Here is a 21,464-nt window from a genome sequence, read left to right on the forward strand (position 1 = left end):
AGCAGCGTCTTTCACAGCATCAAAAACATGGCATGTCTGTCATGGCGGTCACTGTGACAAGACACAAATTCTTACAATGAAAAATATTAGATTTTTTCTTGCTTTAAACTGTTGGCAATATTTCGGTTAATATAAGTACTTAATTAAGATATACATATGACAATCAAGTAATCATCTTTAATTAATATAGAAATTTACGGGCAACATTTCTACATATTGCACCTTTTAGAGAGTCTGTGCTGAAACAAATCTCAGTATGAACCATGTGGTGTGATCTTTCCAGCTATCCTCTGAGCAAGTAGATGTTTGGACCAAAAACAAATCCCTCCCTCCACATTTCATGCAAATATACAGTATGAATGTACACACTTTGCCGGCATCCATCCGTCCGTCTATATACTGTCAGAGCCAGAGTTTGAGTGAGAGCGAGCAGATGTTTTTCTACTCCCCTTCTTGAATACACACATACCATACACACACACATAGACACACCACATACCCCTGAGGCCGTCCATTACCCATTACTGCCTCTCTCACTGGCTGCTGCTGCTCTGTGTGTATGTCGTGCTCTTTATAGATTTTCTAGTCACTTTGACAGGCTGTTGTAGAGTACAACTACGGAGTAGAGCATATATTTCATTTCAGTTTACAACTTCTACACGTTTGAGACACATTCTGTTATAACAGAGGGTTATTCACACTTAGACACACTTAATATATCAGCGTCTCTTACCAATCATGGAAAGATTTGGAAATTGCACAACAATACTATGACTGTTTCATCTTGGATGCAGATTTCTCTGCTTTTTTTTGACAGCCTGAGACCAGGACACTGCTATGATTCATCATTTCATAATATGCGGTGAAACTGTCAGAGTGCTTCAGGGCAGCACGCTGTGATAAACATGTTATCAGTCTCAGCCTTGTGTCCCATTAGCCTGATACTAAAATCACTGTGGGGCACTGAGGTTACCTGCAGATGAAGAATTAATGCAATGTGGGAGTGGTGTTTACATCTGATCCATTTCCATAATGGACTTTCTGAGGGCTGCATGAATTTTATTAAACAAAACATCTGTGATGAAGGCTCAATAAGCAAATTTACAAGCTGCACCTGCACAAGAATCCGGCTTTTTACGACATCTAACGAAACTGCAGCTTGTATGAACAACAGTTAATAGACATTCAATTTAAACTTATTTATGACAGATTTAAATCATAAATTTCCAGTGTGGCACCTGGCAATGATTAAAATCACTCTAAGTTTGATTGATATTTAAAGGACCCCTATATAAATTTAGCACATAAAGTGAAGAAATATGTGTTTGGTCGACTATTTCTTTGCTGTAACAATGCATCCTAGCAATAATCTTATAGTGTTGGAAATTCTGCTTATTTTCCTTTTAATTGGTGCCACATTTGTAAGGAACATGCATTTATGGGATGAGCAGCAGAGCTGAGTATGTGGGTTGGGCCCATGAGAAATTTGCCAAGTCTCTGCTGATGCCAAGCAGCTTATTCTACCATTGACAGGCTATTTGTTTAAAATGTTATTAATCTAACAATCAGGAGTTTCATTAGTGTGTGGAAGAACCATGCACAGCCACAACAGCCTGGCACCTCCACCTCATGCCTGGTCACACACTGCTGTGGGATGGCATCCCATTCTCCAACCAGCAAATGTCGCAAGAGAGGATGGGCTGGCCTGCCAGCAGTCCTGACCTCAACTCCATCAAAAACATTGGTTGACTTGCTACAAATGCTGGTTGAAGAATGGGATGCCATCCCACAGTAGTGTGTGACCAGCATGAGGAGGACGGGCCAGGCTCATCCCACAAATGCATGATCCTTACAAGTGTGACATCATTTATAAGGGAAATAAACAGACTGTCCAACAGTGTAAGATTTAATGCCAAGAAGCATTGTTACAACAAAAATTCTACATTGTGAGAACATTGAAAAACAAACAGATTGATACATAGGCTGTCATTGTTGTGCAAAGCACTCTGGGTAGTGATGCCATATGGCTGCATTAATCTTCTTCCCACATCTTCCTCTAAATGCCTTACTTTACTGACCTTTTATGTCTCTAGGTTGTCAGAATTGAATTTACTTTCGTCTCACTTTTCACTGTTGCATAATAAAAAACAATTTAAACCTATTATTTTCTCAGTCATTTCAACTTGTCGTTTTTTTAAATCCAATGTTTCTCCTCTGAATCTGCTCAACCCATTTCCCTTTGGAGACAACAGTGTCGATAATCATTTGTCTAAAGAGTCATCAAAAAACTTCTTATAACAATGGTATGATGGACCTAATCGTTTCATGCCACCAGTTTACAGAATTTGCTTTCGCCTGATATTTCTTTGTCCCTCGTCATCACCTGAGAGCTCGGTGGTGGCTTGTTTTTGATGACTTCACCTCCCTGGAGGGGGGAGGGGTGGGAGCAATGTGCTGACAAACAAATACACAGACATTCAGTTCTGCATTCCTCACATATCCTACACTAATAGCACGCACATACCTCTCTTATCGCCTGTTGCATGGAAAAACACACACCCCCATATGAAGCACATAATACTGCTTTTGTCTTAAAGTTTCTGCTGACTATGCATTTACTCTACATCTCAAACAAACACGCAGCAATGCACCACATTCTCAGTTACTGTAAAATCCTCTAAATAGCCCAATCATGGTCCTGGGAAGCCCTGACATCAATCACGTTGCTGTTTGTCTCATCTCTCATCCACCAAGAATGTCGCCCTGTAGAGCTGGTGATGTTTGCAAAAAAAAAAAAAAAAAGTCCTTTTGTGTTTCATGGTGTGTACAGTGATATTGTTAATAAATCATCAAGGTTTCTGCAGCAGTTATATAAAGAGCTATGAATAGGAAGGCTTTAAATAACTGACTAGACTGCTGTGTTTGTCTCGCTCTCTCTGCTGAGAAACAGGCAAGATAGGAAAAGGTAATTGGAGACTGAAAATTGTGATTAAAGTTATTGCAGGTTTTACTGAGCAAATTTTCAGTCAGTATCTCCCTTTAAATGCATTTTGTCCCTTTCCTGGAAGCCCTATCCATCTGCTTCTTAAAAAAAATATTGTGTATTTTGTTGCCTCATACTTTTTACTTAACATCCATCCATACACCTACCGTGTCCTCTAGCGACTCCGTCTGACTGGGTCAGATTAGAGTGATTAGTCACTGTGTTACATCAAGCCAGTCATTTATATAACTCTGTATCACTCTGTCTGCAAGGTCATCTGCTAGATTAGACCAGCTAGCATGATAGGATCACTCAGTGGATTAGGGTACCTGGCATGCTAGTCCAAACAACACAAGATCAAGCTGATTTACTTCAGAAAAAATAGTATGCTGCATCTTGCATGCAACACAGGAGAGTATTTTTGAAGAACACTACATATAACATCATGCAGCTAAAAGTGGAAATTAGATGGTCAGTGAGGTCATGGAGATTAAATTTTATTTAGGAGTACAAAAAATCAGAACACAACAAAGATGGCAAATGCATTGCTTCGTTCCATCAAGATTGTCACACTTGTTATTAAACATACTACCAGCCAGCTAGGTAAGGCAAGCCAAAGTAATTAGCTGGAACACGCCTATCATTTAGCTGGCATTTAAATACAAAAAACCAAACGTAGCCTCCAGGCTAAAAAAAACAACAATGTGCTCACCTGTCAGTCAATCTGCCAGCCAAGTGCTTGTCTTATTCCTGGTTATGCTTTAGCTTTCAAGGTCTAGGCTATGTTTAACAATTTTGTCTCACCTGGACTGGATTTTTTGTCTTAAAAAGCTTGTAAAAAAAATCAACCCTGTGGTGCAAAGTCAAGCTCTAAACATCCAGTTTTTCAGGACAACCTGGGCCTTAAGAATATGTGTGCTGCAGTAATGTCACTTGAGTTTTAAAAAAGTTATGGGACTACAAAGACAAAAGAAAAAAACTAAACAGAAAGGAAAAATTCAAAGATTTTTATGTGCGACACACAGTAAACAATAAATGTTTTTGCTCTGTTTGTGCCTTTATTCAAAGCAGTTCCTGTCTGCACTGACACAGTGAGCCATATCACAGTCACTCTGCCCCTCTCTCTCTACATTATGAGCCATTCAGGTCTTCCTCACTATAATCTATGAGTTAAGATGTGCAGTTTGACAAAGCATGATGCAAAGATGCCATTATTTTTCACAGCCTGTCACCAAGCATTGTGAGATACAAAATGGCATTTAGCAGTGCAAATGATCAAAAAGTAATTGAAAAATGGATGAAAAAGATGTTCAACATTGGATTTACAGGTGTGGATTTAATATTTAAATAGTAAGCCAAGTTTTTTCCCTTCAGCATTGAGATCATTGTTTTACTAATGGGGTTGTCCAAAGAGAAGTATTCAGACCTGGCATTAAATTTCTACCACTGCATTAAGAGTCAAAAGTAAAGTTTTAGCTAAAGACACTCTAAGTTAACAAACCCATTGAGCTGAACCTGAATGAATGGATGGACCTCTCCTGTTGGACTGCAGTAATCTCCTTTAGTAAAGTTAAGCATGCCTCCAAAACAGGATAACAATGTTGCAGAACTGCCAGCCCTGGACTGTTTTGGACACCACATTGGTGGCATGCCTACATGCAGAGCTGGTTGGTCAAACAAACAAATAAAGAGATTAAGAGTGTATGAGAGTAATGGTGCAAAGTGCATATCTTCTGATTGTGCAGTCTGGATACTAAACCACATTGAAGACATCTGCAGTGTCTTGAAGAACTAAAACAAGTCCAGTTGTAAATCTATGTCTCTTTCTCTAAATAGAAATCACACATTAGTTTAAAATGTTTCAAGCTGTTTAATTTGCCACGAAAATGTACTAAATCAAAAATGACGTAGTACAAAGTTTTTGAAAAGAAAAAAACAAACAAAAAAATTAAATCAAACAAGATCTTGAAACTTTCTATTCACTGTAAATATTGTGTATTAAGCTTTTTTGTTGAATCATTTCATGGAAACACAATTAGTTCAAACAGAAACCAGAATCATAATTTCTCTTTTGTTAAAATCTTTTTTATATTCTCTTCTAGGTTCATGGCCTTTGTTGGACTATAACAAAGAAGCAAAAAGGTCTGTACACCAGGAAAGTTTTAACAATAAGTGACATTTCGAGCCGATTTGCTCTTCCTATGACATGCAAATGTGTCTGAATCACCTTCTTAAATAAGCATGGATATGCACGTTTACATATAACTTTGTCTGAATGGGAGATTCCTGGTTTGCTGGGATATTCATGTCTTTATTTGATTTTCTAGTTTGTTGTTCTTCAGGCCTTAATCTGATTCAAGAGTCAGTGTTCATTAATGGTGTTTTTAATGCTACTTATACGATTCAAAAATGACTTCTGTTTGCCTCAGTAGAGTCTGTTAGGTCTGTTTTATATACCTCCTTGTATGTAATATTTTTATTTATTTAAGGAAATTAAGGAACATGAAAAAATTTTTAGTACATCCTGGTGCGAGCAGCATTTTTAAACTGAGATGTGTACCACTGAAAATTTCAGTAATATTGGTTTCTCGGAGGCCACTGCTGTCGACAATGTGATGTCAGAAGTAGTTCTGTAGTTTCATTATGTGTCTAAATCTGTCAATATCTATTCTGAGACCATTTTTATGAATAAACCTATTCATCTTTTCCTTATTACAGAGCTTCTATATTCTCAGTGTAACAGATGAATACAAAGGTTGATAACTGCTATTCTCCTCTGATTTGTCTTCTCTGTATCGTGATGCTTTAACAGCTTCAATGCGTCACTTTGAGCTGAGGTCTGAAAAAGCTTGTGTTATGTAATACACCAGACTCCTCACCCAAAAAAGACACAGCACGTTGTCTGCACTTGTCACCTCCTCTCCTCCTTGTTTTTCCACTTGCTCTTCCTTTTTCAAGGAATCTCCTCTCTATTTTCACTCTTTCCTCTTCTTCTTTTGTCCCGAGTTAGAGCATCATTTAATTAAAGGAGGTAAGAAGTGAACTACTACAGTAAATGTAAGTAGAAACATAATCTTGAAGGGAAAAATCTGAAGATGGAATGAACATGTATGACATGGACAGATGGCCTATCGGTTAGGTCTCATCTCACATACTGAGGCTATGGTCCTCCAAGTGTGAAGCCAAGGTCCATCTCAGCACTCTCCCTAATAACCTACTCGAGCCACTGTCCAATAAATTGCAAAATTAAAAGGCAATGTGATGTAATGAGCCCTGTTATCTTCATGAGAAACAGTTTTTGTCTTTGCATGAGTGACAGACAGAAAGGAAAAAGAGCTCTGCATGCCCTCCACACAGAGCCATGTAAGGCAGAACTTTCTTATCCTTTCTTTTGGCCGTGTAAATACCAGCTCCTTGACCACACTGTGCCTGCTGCACAAACGCACACCGAAACATACCCTCTTTCTTTCTCTGACCCCAGTGTTGTGGGGCTTACACACACACAAACACACCCCCATGCACACACACACACACACCCACACACACAATGGTTTCACTCAGGGTGAGCCAACCAGCCAGATTACCAGCTATATGGCTAATTCCTACAGCCACAGTCGGTCTCCAGCCTGCATGAAGCCACATGAAGGAATGAGAGGTCAATATTTGTTAAACCAATAGTTGGACCTCTGCCCACAGAGTTGGGAGGGAGTAGATGTGATCTAACTGTGCCTGTTCAGCTGCTAGCGGAGTAAAGAGTTGGTCATGATTGTGCTAAGTGGGGGTGGGGAGAAAGCAAAGGGAACAAGTTCCCTTATAAATAACTTGGAGGCTAACCATGGGACCTGAAGACCGTGACCTTGGACCTTCAAAATGTAATCGGTTCATTGGTTGAGTCAGGATGAACATTTGTGCAAAGTCTACAAATGTAACAGTATTGTTAATACTGCAGTGACAGAGGGGCGCGCCGGTGGTCGAGTGGTTGGGGTGCGCGCCGTGTGCGCAGGCGACCCGGGTTCCGGTCTGGCCCATGGCACTATTTCCTGCATGTCTCTCCCCGCTCTCTCCCCTGTTTCCGACTCTATCCACTGTCCTTTCTCTAATAAAGGCATGAAAAAGCCCCAAAAAAAATCTTTAAAAAAATTACAAAAAATATTGCAGTGACAGAAGCGTCTCAGTGTCGTCGTGGACATGTGATGGATTCATACGATAGGTCTTCATCGCAAAAAGTGTATTTTTTTTAATGGAGCAGAGCAAAGGGCAGTGGGAACTACAGAAAACATTGGCCCTTGCCTTCTCATCATTCTTTGTGCTCCACTTGCTGGCTTGATTTAACATTGCAAAAAAATGGGGGATGCACAGGGTGGCAAGGGAGAACCGACTGACAACGTTTTTGAAAGTGTGGATGCTGGAGACAGGAGAAAAGGTGACGGACAAACAAAAAACAATATGCAGACATTGCCAGACTGCAGTGACACACTTGGAGAGCCGGGTAACATGAGGAGCCACTGGGCAAATCAGATGCGAGAATATGGCCGGGCAAAAAGACTCTTAAGAAAGCGTTCACAGTGCCACTTCCCCATAACAGCCTGAGGGCTGAATAGATCACAAGGTTTATCAGTCAATGTATCGCCAAAGACCTACACCTATTATCAGTGGTGGACAATGAAGGTTGTAGAAAGAAGTGTGCGTTTATATTTTAAACCTAATGCATACCTCTGGCACTTTTTTGCACATACTGTAATATTCATAATGTAATTGTTAAATAAATGCAGATGTTTTTTACGTCTTCATTTGTTGTTTTGTTTTCTCATTTTTTTGATTCCCTTACAAATACTATACCGTGGAATTTGATACCGTTACACCCAGTTGGGAGAAAATCCTGCAAAGTATTTGTAAGATATCATTCTTAGAAGCAAGGGATGGACAAGAGGCCCACTGACCTATCACCCTGAAAATCTAATCAGTCCATCTTTGGGTCAGGGGGAATATTTGTGCAGAGTTTGATGAAAATCAATCAATGCATTCTTGAGACATTGTGTTTACAATAATGGCTGGGATGGGTGAACAACCCAGAAAAATAATGTCTCCAACATCTACTACCACCACAGTGAACGAATAAAAACAATCTAAAGGAAAAGATCACCTTTTTGTTGTAAAATACCAACAAATTTACTGTTTATGTTCTGCCTTTTAACTTGTATATAAACCCTGTTTTAGTTTCATCAAAGCTCCAAAATAGACTGTGCTTAATGTGTTAAGCACTTAATAGAAGAAAAATACAAAGTCTGCAGCCAGGCAGTAAAGAGAGATGGCTTTTTGCTGCTAGTTAGCCAGATATCTTCTTCAAGAGTTGATGAGTACTTCAAGGAGCAAAAAGTTAAAGGGTTATATGCCTGATACTCCACTGGTTAAAAAGACTACCTCAAATCAATGACTGTTGTGGTACACTGCAAAACCAACTGCTTGTGCTAATGATATTCAGAGTATTCACTGCAAATGCAACAATATGCCTAATTTAGTTGTACAATTGCATGCCATTGCTGCAACAGATGTCACACACCAGCTGGCAGAGCGGTGGTTTTCATGCTCATCGTGCCACAGGTGTATCTTCTAAAAGCTGTTTGTGGAGGTCTGTGCTCTGCTGAGTGCAATCTTCTTTATAATTCATTAGGATGGAAGGCAATCCTCTTCCTATGATCAGTATAAAAGGTCAAACTGAACTACAGTCAATTAGCCCAACATGAAAAGGCCAACAAGCTTGGATTAACTCTCCATATCAGTGACGACTCACTGCTACATACCAAAATCACAGCTCTGTCTGCTTTAGTTTATTCATTTCAGTGAATAATCTGTAGCCCTTGTACTTCCAGTGCTTCAAAAATCTCCTAAGAGGGGCTCAGACAGAGCCTGATCTACCAAAATAGACTAGGGCGGCAAAATCTGGGCTAAAAATAGAGCAAAACGTGTCCCAGGGTTTGATACTCTCACAGGAAGAAAAAACCTAATAAGGGGTTACAGCGATCCTCATTAACTGTCTTTGTTATCAGTGTTTCCTACGTAATGACGGATGTTGTTTTCAGAGTACAACTCTCCTCTGAAATCTTTTTAACTTCCAACAGTGAGCGGATCTAGTGTATCAAAGGCCGGTTCCCCGTTGCTGCTCATCCTGGGTGAGCCGGCCAGGAGTCAGGGGTGACCACAGAGTGTCCTGCCACTCATGTAGTCCTTGTTATGTAAGCCGGGATATCACACTACAGCACTGAGGGGGGAGGATGGATTTGGAGAGAGAAGGAAGAGAGAGAGAAAGTGAGGGGATGAAAGGAGCTGCATGGGAAATGACTTTGAATTATAAACAAGGTTATGGCTGTTACAGCCTTTTTATCCCTCTTTCCCTCTCCACTTCTCTCTTTCCTGCTCTCCCCCTTCTTCCCTCCCCCTCTTGTCTCCTTTTCACTCTTCACACCCTCTCCGTACCCCCTAAGGGCAGCAGTGTACTCCAGATGAATTTGGACTGGGCAAATTCTCAAAGGCTGTCAGAGATGACGCTGGGTGCAACTGACAGCACACCCATTGCCTGTCTGTGGGTGAGTGTGTGCATGCGTGTGGGTTTTTGTGAGTCTAACTAGCTAATCTGACAGGTCCAGTGGAGGACTTTCTAAACAAGGTGAATAGGATATGTGTTACATCAAGCTGCCAAGGTGCCTTCTTAAATGCAAGGACATTGTGATAAACAACTAACCTTTCATGTGTACAGCTACTTTGTGTACTATGACTCCCTATGCTTCTTCTATCATCCACCTACTTAATACAAATAGGAGTATACTTTAAGTTTGTAGGTCGGCTGGTAGGTTGCAGCTCTTACTTTTTCTCAGAGATGTAATTTTTTAAAAAGTGTGAACCGGAGTCTTACTCCTTGTTGAGTAAGGATAATTGGCCAGTAATTAGTAATTAGGGCCACATGATTTTCTGCCTTTTATTTGGTATTGTTTTATCTAAGTCCTAATATACTGCAGTCTATGTTTTTTTATCTGAGTGTTGTAGGGATGCACCAATGCATGGGTTTGACTTTGGTACCAGCTGACATCCACTCTGCTGACACAACACCAGCACACAGCAAATAATGAAATTTGAACATATATTAGTAGTCAGTGTTTATCTGCTATGTTATAAAGCTTGCATCTGGTATACCCACCCATGCCAGAGGATGCTTTAGTTATTTGGAAGCCCCAGACAAAGACCAGTATGAGGACCAGTATAATTAACATGTTTAAGTATCTGTACTCAGGTAACAAAGACAGAAAACTACAGGAGATACTCAAATAAGAAATATAAATACAGAAATATCTCATAGTACTTCATCATCTCCTCTAGAAGCATCATAACTACAGACAGACCGTTTATCAGTCAGACCGATTATTGGGGCTGATGTTTGGCATTTGGCCGATTACTTGTATCGGCATTTTATTTCACAGATAATCAATAAAGTTAATCAATAAAAAATGTGATACTTTGGTTCCACTGCAAAGTTTGTCTTCCCCTCTGGCTTTATGTTCACTCTCCACAGTCTTACCGAGTGTCCTGAATGTATGTGATTGGCTAGATGTCACATGAGTACTAGCCAATCAAGCCTGGGTACCACTTACACAGTGAGCATATGGCATCACCTCCTGTTTTCCTGTTTCTGCTGTGTGCTGATAGAGCTGGGGGTGAATTGTTTATTTTACTTTTTTTTTTTTTTTTTTTTTGGATCATGCAATTTTACTTTAGCAAAATTAAGTACATGTTGTCATCATAATAAATGCACATTGGTTCCAAATATCAAACATTGGTCTCATGGGTGGCTAAAATAGGTATCATAACCTCTAATCATCACTCAAACTCAACCCACCATAATATCTTTACTCTAGGCTAGGTGGAACTTTTAAATAATAAAATATATATACTCACTATTGGTGCAATATCAATTCCTCTGCCACCAATCATACATTTTTATTTGCATGTCATTTGACAAAACAGTTATTTTCCACATTATTGTTTCAATATGTCTATATGGATCTTCCTAACTGTAATGTGCTATATAAATAAATATGGAGGCATTTTGAAGGCCTTGGGCATTGCTGTTGGGGCCTGGGGGCCTCCCCAATGACTGATCAGGATCCATTTTGATGCTCTTCTACTCACTCTTGGCCCCTTAGTTACATTCAACATACATGCCTTAATTATTGAGAGTAATTTTAGATTTTTACCTTGAATTTGATGCAAGCCTATCATGATTAATCTTCGAGTACCTGGTAGCATGAAGCCCCAGGCAGATGCCTACCTTAGCCCAGTGGTAAAACCCCCTATGCTAACTGCTGAATAGAGTTTGTTTTTAAAAGGCAAAAGAGGTTGCCTGTTGGACAAACTCCAATCTGTTTTCATGGTCAATAATGAAAGAAAATGTTGGCTGAATGGGAGTCTTACAAACAAAAACATCTTTACTGGTAATTGTAATCATCTAAATTGTTATTTTAAAAATTGTTACTGGTATCGGTATAATTTTAACAATTGGTGCCTCTCTTGTCGGTTTACCTTGTGCATCCTGAAAGGGGCCCTAATATACTGTAAAATATATTACTATTATAGTTTAGACTAAACATCTGTATGCAATGTATTTTTAACCTACCTATCTGCAGCAGAACTGGAGTCACCAGCGCCGTCTCCATAGCATAGCAGAACTCCCGTCCGAACATCACAGCTCCGTGCATCACCCATCTCTTCAGCGGGATGCCCTCTATAGATCCCTCACTTGCTGACTCCTCCACTCCTTGGCCTCCTCCTCCTCCTCCTCCTCCTCCGCTGTTTCCCAATCCATCCGTCTCGCCTGCTGCTCCTCCTTTCTCCTCGTCTGAGCCTGATGTCGTGGAGTTTTTGGCGTTCATCCTGCCCACCACAGATCCGACCTGCATAGTGTCAGCCTCTGTGTTCTGAGGAGGCATGTTGGAGGGCATGCACGCGATGAGAAAACAAGTGCACCCTTTTGTATGAAAAAAATCTGCAAATACCTGAAGCTAGAGAAAACTAGTCGCATGAACTATCTCGAAATAACTTAATAAAGTAGTGACGTTTGAAAAGTAACTTAATTACAATCTTTACAAGCCACAAAATGCAACTTGTGGTAGTAACTTGCTGGTTATATCTTAGTCAACCTCCTATCTCTGCAAACAAACTGTAACAGATAGCGCCCCAGCTATCAAGATAACAGATTATATCTTAAACTATGTCCTGCTTAAAATATGAACACTAAGCTTCAACAAGTAGATCTAGCATAGAGCTGTTAAAGAAAAAACAAAAGACAATCAATTTTCCAAAAATAAAGTCAACCAAGAAAACAAGTTGTCATCCAAAAGACACTGCAGCTCCAAATTCAACAGGTTTCAATCCTCCTCCAGCCTTTTCTTCTCACCCCCAGAGTTAAAAAATAAAATAAAACAAATTCAGCTCCGCAGAAGGCTCGTAGAAAATCACAAAATCAGAGGAAGCGTTTCAATTTTCACAGGAAGAGAGTGCGGTACATTCCAAAAGCAAGTTTAACTTCTCTCCATGTGTTTGAAAGAAATCTGTCAGTGTTATTTGGTATGTCAGTGTTCACATGCCTGTTTGTGACTGTGTGTGTTTGTGTGTTATGTGTGTGTATGTGTGTGGTGTGAATGTATGTTTATGGCTTTTTTGTCATTGAGCTTTCTCCCTCTTTCTCTTACTGTCTATTACAAGCTGTAAAAATCCATATAGAGGACCATTCAGTGAGTTCCAGAGTCATTTTGTGTATGGAGGAGGGCTGGATGGAGGGCTTGGTGATGGAGCAGGCAAGGTTGAGGAAGAGGCTGTGGGGGGAGGGGGGAGGAGGGAAGGCGGCGAAGGTAGGCGGAGCTCCTCTGAGAATCCCCATCGATTGGCTGATCAATCTGCCGGACGAACCCGAAGAATAGATGGGAAGGTTCATCAGGTGGGAAGCAAGGATCCAAAATGAAGCGTCACATTGGTCAGGAGGTGTTGTCAGGAGAGAGTAGAGAAAAAAATGAGAAAAACACCAGTTAGTAAAGTCTATTTTACCTCCAGTCATGCAGAGCATGTGAGCTTATAAACTTCTGAATAAACACAAGATATTTGTGCCCTACAAAAAAAGATCAGTGCGTCATGAGGAAATCCTAATACATTACTATTTGCCTGATCAAGTCAACCATGTAAACCACACTTCGTTAGGGTTGTCAAGAGGGAACCCCCCTTTCACCAGTATTTCATTTCTTTAATCCGACGGCACCTCCAGAGGGCTGAACAGCAATCTCTTTCCTGCCGCTTGCCCTAGGCCATTTAACTCTGGCCTTCTGCTCATAGGTTATCTCTCTGACTGGCAGACTGTCCTCAGTGTCATCCACACCCCTTACCTCCAGGCTATCCCAGAGTTGCCCCGATGCATTCTAAACAACTATAATAAAAGAAATTTGCACTTTGGTCTAATTAACATACCATTTTATTGGTACTTTCTTTCAAGTAAGCATTTTAGGGGGCAATGACAGGTGAAACAAGTCTTTTGTTTTAATTCTAAGGCAGGGAAAATTGCATTTTCCAAGAACCTCAAGTGGAAAGTTGACACTGGAAACTGCAGATTTAATAATAACTGGACTGACAAGCATGTTTTTTGTGCACCATACTATCTACTATCTAATGACTTACATGTTGATTCCTGCAAAACAAATCGTCAAAACTGATAAAACTGGAGGACAATTAAATAGCTGTAGGGATTTAATGTCAAAAGATGCCTAATGCCTAAAAACAAGAGGGGTCTGGCTGCTGACCGTACATTTCTGACGGCCATTCTCACAGACTGTTCTTCTGAGAGGCTGTATATCACAGAGCAGAAATGCCATAATTTTCTGGTAGAATATATTTCTAGTTTGAGATTGCTTTTAAGAAATTCAACCTTATTCATAAACAAAGTCTGGAAGGTATAGTCATGAAAAACCAACATAGCAAACCTTACACCTGAAATATGTATAGATCTATTTTATAAGTACATACACAAACAGTGACCTACTTTAGCTACCTTAGCTTTAGCTAAAGCTAACATAGCTGAGCTAGTAACATGATTACCATTGCTACGTAAGCCAATGTAGCTGAATTAGCTTCAGCAACATGAGCTTTAGCAAACATAGCTAAAGCTAATGTCGCTATTTAGGTACTATGCCTACATAGCATTAATGGCTGCTTTGAGAGCATATTTTAGGTACGTTAGCTACATAGCTACTTTAGCTATGTAGCTCCATTGTCTATGGCTAAGTTTGCTTTAAGAATGTGAGCTTTAGCAAATGTAGCTAAAGCTAACTTTGCTACACACATAATTTAAATATGTAGCTTACATAGCTGCTGAATGAGCTTAGCTTTAGCTCCGTGAGCTACATAGCTCTGTTAGCTACATGTCTCTAAGAGATACTTAGGACAAGCATTTTTCCCAAACTAGACTGTGTACGTTGCTGTATTAAATGTTTTGTTATTCAGTTTTGCTGGTCGGGTTTTTTTACTTTTAACCCTAACTATACTGATAAGTGGAGTTTATTTTTTAAATTTTTTTGAAGGTTTCAGCGTGTATTCCTGTTCTGAGATATACAGTGTCTCAGATGAATGATCATTTTTTATTTATTTTCATCTATCCTTTATTTTAACAGGGAGGACTCACTGAGACCAAGGTCTCTTTTCCAGGGGTGCCCTGTAGTTACACAGAAACAGAACAAATGAAAACAATTACACAGCAATAACAATATCAAGTACAAACAAGCTCATTCAACGACACATTTGTACTTACAAAAAAAAAACATTGCCAGTTTTGCTGTTAAAACATTTTTAAACAGTCATTTTCCTTGAGAAGTTCAGACACAAGCACTTTAAAAACACCACAAAAAACACGAGAGGGCAGCTTAGCTGTCAACTGGAAATTGTTCCACATAGGTGCACATATGAACTGTCTGCAACCAGACTGTTTGGCTTAAAACCACAACTTTTTTCTTCACCATATTTTATGAATGTAGTATCCTTTGGGGGCCTGTTATGGCCCCAGAGATGCTACTGTACTGGCTCTATCCTGCCATGCTACCTCTGGTAAGTTCATGTGAGCACACTGAGTGCTGACGTCATTTGGAGAACACAAATTTGACACATAGAGGAAAAACAAGGGTGAGATTAAGTAGCAAAGAAATAAGGGCCAATCCTAGAGACTTCTTTGAAAAGTCAAACACGTAAGTTGTAGAGAAAGTGACAATTATGCCTCTATAAAAGGATTTATTTGATGCACCAGCCACATTTTTTTGACCCATTAATATTTATCAACACTGCCTGAGGAAGAAAGTCAAGCTTGAAATGAACCACAATCTTGAATAGTTGACATATATGCACATATTTAACATGCTGTATCAAATTGCTTGATTTGGAGTAATCAGTGGCTCCTTTTCTTTTTAATAGTGCAGCCAAGACGACTATTTCTTTTTTTGTTTATGTTGGACCTTTTCACACAAATGTGTACAATAAAAGCATGAAGTCTAATCACACTACTGGCAGGTTTTATTGGATCTACTTTGATTCACCTAAAGAAAAACAATGCTAGAGGTTGTGAAAAGTTGAAAAACTGTATTTTTAATTTCTGTTTAGAGACGATGTACTACAGAGAAAAGAATCCAGTCACCTTCATTGTTTTGGGCTGCGGGCAGAAAAGTCGACTTGCTGTAACCACACACACATGTGCGCCCTCCTATTAAAAGAGCCCATTTTCAAAGAGTGTAATCAGTTTGAGCACATGATAAATACTCGCACACACTTGGACTGTCTGTGTAAATGAGGGGTAGGGATGAAAGCATGCAATAGTTCTTTATGACCTAAAATGTCTTCAAATTGAGCTTCTGTTCAACGCACAGAGGGGCTTGTGTGTGTGGTGAAAAAGAAACGACATAAAAGAGGCATGACGAGCCGTGAAGAACTTCAGCTAATAACACGCTGCATGGGGAGAGAGAAAATCAGACTGCAGGAGGGTTTAATAATGTTTCCTGCAGAGTTAAATTCCAAACTATGTGTGTTTTTTTGTGAGTGTAGCAGGCCGCTGGATTACAGCTGGCACGTTTCTCATGACCCAACACACACTAGCGTTAGCCACGTGAAGGAAACGACCATAACACACACTCACATCATAACAGTGCTAAGACCTTCATCAAGCCTCTTAAGGAGGGATTGGGAAAGAAAACAAAAAAAGAGAGGGAGGAAAAGAGAGGGGAAGGGGGAGGAGAGAGTAAAGGGGGAACAGAGGGGTGGAGGGAGGGTCTGAACAGGTGGATGGTGAGGGTGGGGGAGGGAAGATTAGAGTGAGGAGATAAGGTCAGAGAGACAAATAGGAGAGGACGGAGGAATAAAATATAAATCAATCAGGTTCATTCATTGCAAAATCTATCCCATTCATACTGAACTCTCTATCAGTCTAGTAGTTTAAAATGAGCCACTGACAGTAATTCTCTAACAAAACAAAGAAGGGCTGAGCTAAAGTTACACCAGTTAGTGTTAAGAAGAGTCAATTTATAACTCCAAAAAATGGTATGGGCTAAAACAAATGAGTAAATATCGGCACATTGGCATACTGGATACTGGCAAAAATCCAATATCATATTATTATCAATGTGGATTAATGCACATTGGTAGCAGCCTCAGCTGAAGATAGACACAGCGCTGATCTGCAGTGCCACTTCTGGCATTTTCCTGGAGAGAGACCAGAGAGTGCTGTGGAATTAAATTGACTAGAAAGGGAGGGATTTGCTCCGGTTTGCTTCATGTGCAGATGGCTGAGCAGACAGAGTATGTGGAATTTGAGGGTAAGATGAAGTGCAAGACGCACTGCTTGTGAGCACACAAACACCCTGCTCACAAAAAAATCACTACCTAACATGTGTCTGTTGCTACCTCAGTTTGCAAATCAGGGGTGAAATAACTTTTGTCACAAAATTCATGCAAGATGCAACAGGAATGTAAGTGTACCACCTTCCTGTGGTACTCTGTAAGAACTAAATTCTAGCTAAACCTCTTATTATGGTTCTGGCACTCCTTCTGAGGATGTATGAGGAATGAAACAACTTCACCCCACCAATCCTCTTCAATGTATTTCGTTGTGTTACATGTGAGGCATAACAGGGATGCAGGTATTCGACCTTCAAATGGCGGCCTGGATGAGCCCCTTACTCCTCAGTTGGGCTACCCCCATCAAAAAGTCCGGCTCTGCTCCTGCCATTTACAGGCAGATACCTCGACTGGAACCAGACTCACTAGAGAACAGCTATCTGCACCCATCTCTCTGCCTTTTTGCCCACACTCTGGGGTTCTTCTCTTCATCCCTCCTCACCATTTTCTCTCACATGGCCCCTTTAACACTCATGATGCACTCAAGACAGTCATGAATATTTTATCCTCACAGCCCCCTCCCCACCTTCCTTCACACACTGGAGCAGATTACATAACAGCTCCTCTTCTCTACACACAGCAGTACAGACATAACAAATACATGCTAATTATCTCCTTAATTTTGTGAAAATTACAAGACAGGGCTGTCAGCCAGAGAACATGACGTACCAAAAATGGCAAAAACCTCTGCAGCAAAACATGTCACAACATACCAACAACAACAACAAAATGTTCAGATCCATTACCAGGCGGACTGCAGATGTTGTCTGTGCTATGGAAACATGACTTATGATTAACTGGGGGCCATCTGAGCTGGGTGGGGGTGCTGCAATTATAGGCACAGCTGAAAACATCTCATTGAGTTGTGTGTTGTGATTTTGATATTGATGTTGAACATAGGACAAACAGAATGAAATAACTTCATGAAAATAGCTGAAACTTTTAACAATTAAAGAATTTGTTTTTAAAGAATGCCAATGTGATCCTGCCCAGAGCTCTAATATCAAGGTTATTAATCCTTACATGACATTTAACAGGCCATTGGTTTCCCTGGTCAAATGCTGCAAAAATAAATAACAGACACTGACAAGTTCAATCATTTATTAATTATTTTATGGCGAAAATAATAAGCAGGGTAATTGTTTATTCCATACAATGTCAAAAAAGCATCCACATTTTTTGTTTTACAGGAAAAAAAGCCATATCAACTTTATCATTACTTAAAACACAGGAAATTCCTAAAATGAATTTGAGCTTTAAGATGAGCTTTTGTCACATTTTTTAGGATGGCTCCAGTAAGTCTGCAGTCAAAAATGTTACAATTCAGATTGTTTTTGCTCATATGTGAAACATATCAGATTTTTCTCTGACATTTTAAACAGAACAAATAACAGTGAATCTGACAGTTTTTCATATCAGGTTAATGCCACATGGATCTGTGGTAATAAATCAGACACACATCTGATCTTTCAAAATTCGACTGCAGTCTGAATGGTCAAGTCGTACTGACATCATTCTGGCGCGACACATATCACAGCTCTGCACAAGCAGGCAACAGTATCAGCAGAGGTGGGAGTCAGTCATGCTTAATCAAAGAAGCGTAAAAAGACAGTAGCGATAGAGGTAGGCTGTGAAAGGACAGTATGGTGATCTCATTAGGGTGATGCGTCTGTACAAGCAAAGCTTAAGGGGTTATACAGGATCTGTTTCTGAAAGAATTTTAAAGGAAATGGCCAAACGTGGCCACAGAAGGACATTGCTGCAGTTCCGAAGAAAAGTGAAGAGCCTCATATCTAAGTTTAAAGAGTTTATGTACCAATCCGGTACCATTTGGTTTAGCTTTATAAATGTCAGCACTATAAAACCGGAAATCAATTCTTCTTTGCTGCCGGAAGCCACTGCATGCACGGGCTACTGTTTTCAGAGCACCATAGAAGAACCACAGAACCCACTGCAGCAGAAAAGAATGGTGGCTGCATGACAGTTTTTCTCTGAATGTGATTGGTATAATGCTTCCAGACCGGCTCTGTCATACACGACAAAAATGACATAGTTTATCTATTTGTTGAGCCATGTTCTGAGTCAAATATAGGTCTAAAATTATTTGCTAGTCTGCACAGTCAGTCCAGAAACCAGTATCAGTTCAGTACTCAGTATCGGCCAATACCAAACACCCTGGTATCGGTATTGTATCGGGAAGGAACAATTGGTATCAGAACATCCCTTGTTGGATCAGGTGTCCATTTCACGTAAAGGTGGACTGTTTGGAGGATAAACCCACCTGTCAGCTGTTAGAACTGCTGGATAGGTCTATAGCTGCAGCTAATGAGGAGCCTCAAACTCCAACCATTGCCATGTTTACACACTGTGTATGACATCTACTGCACATTCATGACTAGTTCATGTGGCAGTCTGCATTAAGGCTGCATTTAAAATGTAATGTGAACAGCAGAACAAATAAATCAAGATTGAGTAATTAATCAGAAGTGAGCCTCAAGCCTGCAGTGTGACCATAGCCTACACATATGAGCACAGCTCATTTGTGGAAAGACAAACTGGTTTCAATTTCTTTTAAGAGATATTAAGCCAGAGTATTTTCCTGCTTCTTATTGTCAGTTATATGTTGCTACAATGCTCCTTATTTATTCGTAATATGGGCAAAGTTTCAGACAGTCTGACTAATCTGTCTGTTATAAAACAACAGATTTAGGACGGATTTTTCAACCATGGAGTTTTAGTGACTCCACAAAGTCACTGAATTATTTTATGGTAATGCTCCTGTAACAACAGGTTCATCAGGTAGGAATCCAAGGAGTTGATCCATCAAAAGGAAATGGGCTAGCAGACTGAACTGTGGGTTTATACAGAAATCAGGGTAAGATAAATAAGGCTATTTTATTATAAGTCATGCATAGCTATTACAAAGACATCCCAGAGTAAAAATATGAAACATGAAATGAGTTTTATATGCAACTTTAAGTGACTTAAGTGACTGATGACCAAGCGAAGTGGAAGTACAGTGTAAATCCTTAAATGCATGGCCACACAATGAAAACTTCTGATAGAGATAATAATAAAGATAGCAGTGAGGAAATGTTGGATGTGAAATTCAAAAGCATATTTAAAGTTTAATACTGGTTGAGGGGGGTTTCAACACACAAAACCAACTGTTTTTATAGTATACCCACCATTTACTGTATCAGGTACACCTTTTTAGCTTCTCTTTTACACAAATGTCCAATCACTCAATTACATGGCTGCAACCAATGCATTTAGCCATGTGGACATGGTCAAGACGATCTGCTAAAGTTCATCATAAGCAATTGATTGGGTATTTGATTTAATGAGCAGCTGAAAAGGTGTACCCTATAAAGTGATCAGCAAATGTATATACAGCTTGATTAGTACCAGTGTCGTCTGTTGAACCTTAGTAGTGTATGCTGTGCTCTGAATGTGGATTATATCCGTGAAACTGGAAATATAGTGTTGCCGAACACCTGCAAAGAGCACAATGAGCCAGATGATGCAATAGCACAAAGAACTGTTCAACAGCACGAGTCGTCAGGGCGCGATCAAAGATGAAACAGGAGATGAATGCATTTGAATACTTTAGTAAACATGAGGAATTATTTATTCATCTGAAGAGACAATGAAACGGTTTAGTTTGAGGCATGCTCTGAAATTTTGCAGAGAAATAAGAGAGTTTTCTCCCTTAAGAGGCTCTTAAATTTGTGTTTTGAACATGTGTGGAACCGCTGTTACAGTATGTGAAAATAATGTGACTTTCATAAAACAACAGGTCAAAGTAAGAAAAAAACAGTCTTCAAACAAGTGCCGGTGCCTCTCTTCACCTATCCATTTCTTTTCTGAGCTGACACTATCTGTCCTGCATCTTTCACTCATACAAAGCACAAACACAAAGCATGTTATCTGATTATATGTATGTAGACATATTGTTTATGTTTTATGTGTGTCCGTAACATGAGCTCAGCTTATATAGAATTACACCTTAGCTTCTAAGAGCTCCAACGTAAACAAGTCTAATGTGAAAGCAGAGGAAAGGAGGGAAAAGCAAGAGAAAAAGCAGCAATGAAGTGGAAGTGCTAAAACCATCATAAAAAAGGTTACATATGTTGTCAAAACCTATGCTTGATTGAGAGAATCCAAATGAGATACAGATGAAAGACAAGAGGAAGGAATAGTAGGGAGGGAAAGGAGATACCGGTAAAGTCCAAGGTCAGTGATAAACCAAGAGCTTGTCGTTTCCTGTGTCTCACACATCAGCACACACAAGGCTTCAAAAAGACTCACTAAACACACATAACCCAGGTCTATTCTAGTGGGTGTTTATTCTTGTGCCACAGACCAGATTACCTGAGACGTTGGCATGAAATCAGGACAGGCTCATTATTTCTCACTTCATCTCCCCTGCTTCTTCTTCTGCTGTTCCCCTTTTTGTCTGACTTTAACAGGTAACATGAGAAAACAGTCTCATGTCTGCTGCAGGACTCATCAT

General features: G+C 39.8%; 1 protein-coding gene across 2 annotated transcripts in view; it reads right to left on the minus strand.

Annotated features, from left to right (window-relative positions):
• LOC121523401 (solute carrier family 45 member 4) overlaps positions 1 to 21,464 on the minus strand; it is a 76,851-nt gene that overhangs the window by 33,683 nt on the left and 21,704 nt on the right. For both annotated transcript variants that reach the window (XM_041808286.1, XM_041808287.1), the window contains one exon: positions 11,649 to 12,927. In XM_041808286.1, coding sequence (XP_041664220.1) covers positions 11,649 to 11,973 — 325 coding nt within the window. In that variant the 5' untranslated portion in view covers positions 11,974 to 12,927. The remainder of the gene's footprint in view (positions 1 to 11,648; positions 12,928 to 21,464) is intronic.

This window comes from Cheilinus undulatus, linkage group 16 (assembly GCF_018320785.1).
Source record: "Cheilinus undulatus linkage group 16, ASM1832078v1, whole genome shotgun sequence".
NCBI lineage: Eukaryota > Metazoa > Chordata > Actinopteri > Labriformes > Labridae > Cheilinus > Cheilinus undulatus.